Below are 6,792 nucleotides of genomic sequence, written 5' to 3'. Positions count from 1 at the left end.
GAACATGGTCCTGAGATGCTTGCTCCACTATTTATGGAAGGAAATAATATATATTAGAATCGTGGAGAAAACAGTTCATTATTGTGAAGAACAGGTGTGAACCAACACAAATGTTTTGATGTGGAATGTTTGTTCATGCCATACTTGATAATTCACCCAAAGCGATAAAATATAATTATGCTTGTTCCTTTCGGATAGTAGCCATTGTTGATAAATGTTTTTAAGAGTGAAAAAGCATTAAATCTTTAGAAGGATTGCTCGCCTGACGATAGGAGGGCAAGGAATGGCATAAGTCAATGAAATTCCCTAAAAGAATAGGGATGAAGAGTTATGGAAGGTTCAGTCTCTCATTTCATGAAAATACCTTGCTCTCCTTTTGTCGAGCAAGCGACTACGTTCCTTGTCTCAGGCAAATTCCTCTCCTTATCAGTTGAGCCCCTTCCGGTCCTGAAAACAGTCGGAAAAGACCTTCAAAATAGTAGATACATAGATATCCATATCATCTCATGCGTAAATTAGCAATTGTCCCAAAAGGTACAAAGAGAGGCTGATAGGATTACTAAATTGGAATTGTTGAATTTTTCTAGAAGAGTTAATTGGTTTGTAAAAGACCTTGTTTTCTTGGACTCGATCATTGTGCAATTACTTTTCTTTAGATGTTTTGTTTATATTTATATTACAATGAACACATTGAATGTCTTATTTCATTTTAGAGTAAGTTAATTACCCAAAATCAAGAGGTTAAGTTAATTACCCAAAATCAAGAAACCTCTATAGATGGCCAAGCATATACGAAGCTTGCTAGTGACCAAGGCAATAACCACCATGACTATCCCCTACGATTATATTTCATTGAAAACCATAATTGTATATTGCATTTAGAAAGTCAAAACATAATATTATAAAACACGTTGATATATTGCTATTAAAAAGTTAATTCCATTAGAAACCATGATATTATTATTATATTTTATAAAGAATAATATACATATATAGAATGATACTACATCTTGAAGGAGTGCAATTCACCAAACCCCACCATCTTGAGGGAGTGCAATTCCCATGCCCATCATGTTTCTCTTCACACCTTCATACACTACCTTCAACACGGCGTGAAATTTTGCACAACTCAGCCCCCATGCCCACCCGGCACCTTGCTTCTCTTGTGCAAAAATAAATAACTCAAGGTCAATTAAGGTCTTGAAAATTCTGAGTGAGCTACCTTTATTTAGGCGAGTAAGGCCCTCTCTTTGACTGAGTAGAGCTCAAAACCAGGACCTTACCTAAGCTCACGTAAGACGTGAAGGTCCGGAACCTTCCTCGACCAGAAGGAAGGAATCACAAAATTGAAGGGAAAAAAAACCTACCGACGATATGTTGCAAGAATCCATCCAAATTATGAGAATACTTTGATGTTCATTGAAATTTATTTATATCACAAAGGGTATTAGGCAAACTTTGAATATATAGTTTAATTATTATATATATAAAAGACCTGAACATAATTTCACGAAATAGCATACATAATCCATCCCTAGACAATAAACTACAGAAACTTTAAACAACATAGTACCACGAAATCAACTTATTTCTTGCACCTGAATATGAGCTTCTACACACACACAAAAACACCTATTTGGATTCCTCTGCATTCGCCTTAATGTGATCGACCGCTATGGGAAAATCCTCGTCTAGAAATATATCCCAATGCCCATCCCATCTGATGAAAAACTCAGTATCCGTGAAATACTGCGCCCTGTGCACATCAGGCGCAGGAGTATAGAGATAATCCCCGGGGCCCAAATTGAAGCATTGATTCTTAGTGAGATTCCACACTCTCTTCGATCATGCCCAAAGGTATGGTGATGGGTTGGCTCGATACTTCCGGCCTTGAATTTGACAATGGCAGCAGTAGGGCTTTCTCGCACGATGCTCATGCATCCCTCGGTCATGATATCCACAACTTGGAAGTTTCTCATTTTCCTTAATGAACAGAAAGCGTAGGAGGATTGAGATTGAGGCTTGCTGAAAGTGTTTCAATGCACAACAGAACTCAGAGGTGAAAAGTTGCTCAATGAACAGAGAGCGGAAGAGGATTCAGATTGAGGCTTGCTGGAAGTGTTTCAATGCATAGTAGAACTCAGAGGTGAAAAGAAGGCAACTCAACCGATATTTGGAAAAAGTAGTCAAAGTGCAGTGCATGCTTGCCAGATGCAATGCACGGAGAGGGATAATGAATCAAACAATTCAAATCAACGGTTGAAAGTGTCTCACCTAATCGAATGGAGCAGAGTAAAAGTGTAAACGATTGTTGATGCATAGAAAGACATATTGGCCTAATTATAATATTGATCTAAATAAATGATAGCTATATTTATTAGGTTACATTGACACATTTAATAGCTAATACATATTGAGCACTGAAAATGAGTAAAGCTCCCGTGATTAATTTGATGATGACTCACGTATCATATATTCTTGGCTCAGTGGAATGGATATGTTTTCTATGTGACATGAAATACTGGTTTACGCATTTTCACCTTTGCACTAAGCGTTTGTGGCCTAAATTCAATGTTGATTAATACATGTGATCTAAATCTTTTTAAATAATAATTAATATATAAGTTTTAAATCATGTTAAGTTAATTATATTAGAATACGTGATTAAAATGTAAGATGAATGCATATTAGTATGATTTTATCAGTCATATTGTGATTTTGTTAGATGGTGATGAAGGTGTGTAAAGAGAATTATTAGATTATGCTAGATTATGATTGACTATAGCTACTTTTGTTCAAGTTATGGTTAAGGATTATTGTGTTAACATATAGATTTTTATGGATGGCCATGGTTTTCTGCAACTAACTATAGTTGATTATAACATTTTGAGATTGACTATGGTTGCCTATGTTGACTACGAAATGAACATTCTTTGACCAATTTCACAATGGTTAAAAATAATTTTCTATAATAGCTTATGGTTGTCCTTGTTGGCAATAGATGACTATGGTTGCCCATGTTCAACCATGACAACCTTGGTTAACCATGCTTGACAATTCTAGTCATGGTTGATCATGGTTTGCCATGTTGAGCATGGTTGAGAATGGATTGACCATGGCTTTCTAGGGTTGACTATGGTTGATCAAAGATGACCATGGTCATTTTTTACCATCTTTGACTCTAACTCGTCATGTATGACTATGAAAAACTAAAGTTCACTATGGTCAACTATGGTTGATGATGCTAACCAAAGTTATCTACAAGCTTGATAATTGACTAACCATAAGAAATCATAGTAAAACATGGTAACCATAGCTGACTATGGTCGATGACATTATCCAAGCTTAATAAATGATGAATATGGTGACTATGGTTGATCGAAGATGACCATGCCTGCTCCAGCTTGATTGAGGTTGAAAATATTGCCCATGGTTGAATACATGATGACTATGACTGGTAATAGATGACCATGCTTATTCATGGTCAACTAAGGTTGATGATAGTTTATTGTGATTTCCCATATTTGATTGGTTGAATAAGATTGACGTGGATGACTATGGCTAACTATAATCAACCTTAGTCAACCATGTTCAAACATGGTTTCATATTTGTTTGTTAACTTTTCTTATCACATCTTTTTTTTTTATCACATAACCATATAAAAATTTCCTTCTAACATATGAAATCTTTTTTTGTTTCACAATTTCCTATTGATTTTTGTTCATCAAAATTGTAACATTGACTTTTATTTGATACATTAGGATACTGATAATTATTTTTCGCTTTTGTAAATAGGTAAATAGTGATCTATAATCACGGCTGATTTCCTATAGATGAACATTATTGACTATCCATGTGAACTTTTAACTATAAATGAATATTATTTATAATAAATTATATTTATTAAGTTGACCATATTAATACTTACCCAGATTACCTATAAATGAATATGATAAACTATATTTTGACCATGTTAATACTTACCTAAGAGAATAATAAATTAATTTGTAAGTATCTCTTAATATTAATTAATAATCATAATTTTGACGAAGGATACTTCGAAAGTGGTAAAGCATTCTTGACACTGGCTTCTCATTGCATTTTAATTAAAAGGGATGCTTCGAAAAACAGAACACAAGCTTGCAATGGCTTAATGGATAAAGGTACTGGCTAACATAGCTAATGTTTCCTCATTTCACGTAAAAAGAAAATGAATACAGCAAACAGTAAAAATGTAAAACCATACGCTCATTGAGAAGTTGGGTACTTAGATGAAATGGTACTGTTACCATTTCTCACCACGCAATCACAAGGAAAATACAAAAACATAGTATATTTATACTGAGATCTGTTTGAAATTAAAAGTAAGCTTTAGAAAACCCGTTATCGTTTAGATATTCGATTTTCTTCCAAAATCCACAACTCAAGATGCTAGCCGAAGTCTTCAAAGGGTTTTCCAGGTTTGCAGAAGCTAATATTACTGGATTGAAGAGTATTCGTTACCCGCAAACTAATCTTGCGGGTAGACACGCAAACTCGTGCTAGCTTTGTATCTGCTGAGATTTGGTAGAGTCTGTGTTTGCAGTAGTCGAAGAACCGCTACGGCGTTTTGTAGACGAACAGCTGAAACCCAAAGTTCCTGTAAGGTATCATTGGAGGGTCTGCAACAAGTGAATGTTTTTCCAGCTGTGTGCCCTTTTATTCGCCATATAAATTATCTATAGAGTAGAATGCATATATCAGGAGCTGTAGAAAATCAATTAGTTATAGCCAAACAACTGAACACCCGGGGTGCCTTTGCTGAAGTTTTCTGCAAGCTATCATTGCAGCGCCTGCAAGAACAACAGGGTTTTCCAGCTGATTGGCCGTCCTTCCTCCTCCATATAATTCCTTATACAGGAGAATACATATATCAGCAGCGGTATAAGAATCAATTACTTATGGCTCAACAGTGTCCATTGCCGAGCTCTCAATGTTCTACACCCGGGAGCTGTATTAGACAATGGATTTCTGTGCGAAAGGAGGAAGAAGACGTCTCGATTCATTGCCGAACGATATTCCATTCACCTCAGACGAGCAATTCCATTCGTTACAGAAATTGCTCTTAACCGCCTCCAAGTCGAGATGGCTCACGGCGGCGAGGCCTTTTCCGCTGAAGAGTCGTAGAATGTGCTCGAACAGGAACTCGTCGCAGGGAATCGCAAGTCCGCCGCGGTCTGCGTAGCCGAATTCCTCCTCGGCCTGCTTTAGCAGTGCCCTAAACACCGGATGGTTCAAGTAGGCCACCGGGATTACAAATCGCATATTGCAATGCTGTCCAACGTACACCGCCAGGTGTCCCAACGGCACGTCTGGCGGGATGGCCGACAACGACCGACGATGCCCGTTGCTAGACTCGTTCAACCCGACGACATCGACCTGTGTGTTACCGGACACAAAAGTAATCCGGCACGACCGCCAGAAAAGCAGCTTCCTGCCCAGAGCCTGAGCCACCTTGCGGACGCTGGCCAGCTTCTTCCATCTTCTCGCGAACTGCTTCAGTGCCACAACATGGCGGATATCGATGCATTTGCTTTGCACGCTCATGGCGAAAACCTATTATGAAACAAAATCGAACTCACGAAAACTGAATCAATATCTCCTGTTTACTTTCGGCACGCACAAGAACCAAAAGGGATTCTCCTCAACGCTATGTTGTCGAAAAGGAACTTGTAGTGAGGGCTATTTATAATGGAGAGAATGCCGGAGACTGGATAATGATCAACTCTCATTACTTACCGACTTTCCCTAAAATCTCTTCGCGCATTCTATTCATGTAAAACTCATGTAAATCTCTTCGCATGTGAAATTCATGTAAAGGGAGTTGAATGGTAATGTAAACGCAAATGGTTTTGACCTTTACCGTGGGGTTTGTTCGATAGGGACCATGGCTCACACGTGAACAGTTTTACAGTCTTAATCCTTTTTCTGTTGTGCCGTAAAGGGAAGGGTATTAGTAACGAAGTAAAAGTAGGGAGGAGTCATGGGAAAAGTTGTTGGGACGCCCGTATTCTGTGGGCGTATTCTATTTTGTTAGTGATCTGAAAAGACGTCCAGATAAACAATCTAGGATGTTGAGGGTGGACGTTCCTGAGAGATGCCACGAGACACCATGTGCAATTCTCCTTTATGTGTTCTCTTTATACGTGGGAGCTTCGCATCCTATATTGCTTTAAAGATCACCCGTGGATCGTTACACCTAGGCTTGTATATCGTGAATGACGAAACATGGGGCTTACGTAGTTTAGGTGACATGAGAACTTATGTAAGATATCGAAGACTAGCATATGGTGATAATTAGAAACGTTCATAATGTTATGATTCTAAATTTCTAGAATACATATAATGTTATGATTCTAGAATGAGTCAATCTATGATCTAGTAATGTTCCTAATGTTATGATTTTAAAATACACAATAAATGAGCGTCAGATATGTGGAAAATCTTTGGTATTCAAATGGTGTAATTTTTTTTTTTTTTTTTTTAATTTAGTTGGAATTATATTGGTATCGAAATTGTTTGAATGTTTGTTTTTTTAGCTTTTGAAATTATATTGAAATTTTTAGTTATATATTTGTGGGGTTTGTTCATTCAATTTGTTTTAGGGTATTTAGAAAATTTTAAAATAAATTATCAATTTTATGGAATGAGGGATAAAAGAAATTTCATAAAACTGACACAATAAATTTTATATCTAACATCTAAGGAACAAAAAATATCATAATTTTCTTTTCTTTTTATCTAAAAAATAT

The 6,792-nt window shown here is 36.8% G+C and overlaps 1 protein-coding gene across 1 annotated transcript; it reads right to left on the bottom strand.

Moving 5' to 3' along the window:
- Positions 1-4,648: 4,648 nt before the first annotated feature.
- On the bottom strand, positions 4,649-5,670 carry LOC149212658 (uncharacterized). Its single transcript, XM_089390638.1, has one exon. It carries the CDS (start codon positions 5,585-5,587, stop codon positions 4,997-4,999), a length of 591 nt encoding a protein of 196 aa, XP_089246764.1. The 5' UTR covers positions 5,588-5,670; the 3' UTR covers positions 4,649-4,996.
- Between the last annotated feature and the right edge of the window lie 1,122 nt (positions 5,671-6,792).

This window comes from Pinus tabuliformis, chromosome 1_1 (genome assembly GCF_031772625.1).
Source record: "Pinus tabuliformis cultivar Carrire ecotype Pingquan chromosome 1_1, CPIR1, whole genome shotgun sequence".
Taxonomy (NCBI): domain Eukaryota; kingdom Viridiplantae; phylum Streptophyta; class Pinopsida; order Pinales; family Pinaceae; genus Pinus; species Pinus tabuliformis.
This window is presented reverse-complemented; position numbering and strand designations above follow the sequence as displayed.

What these genes read in the sequence shown, in the direction of transcription:
- LOC149212658 (XM_089390638.1), bottom strand. Translation starts at nt 5,587, where the DNA reads ATGAGCGTGCAAAGCAAATGCATCGATATCCGCCATGTTGTGGCACTG.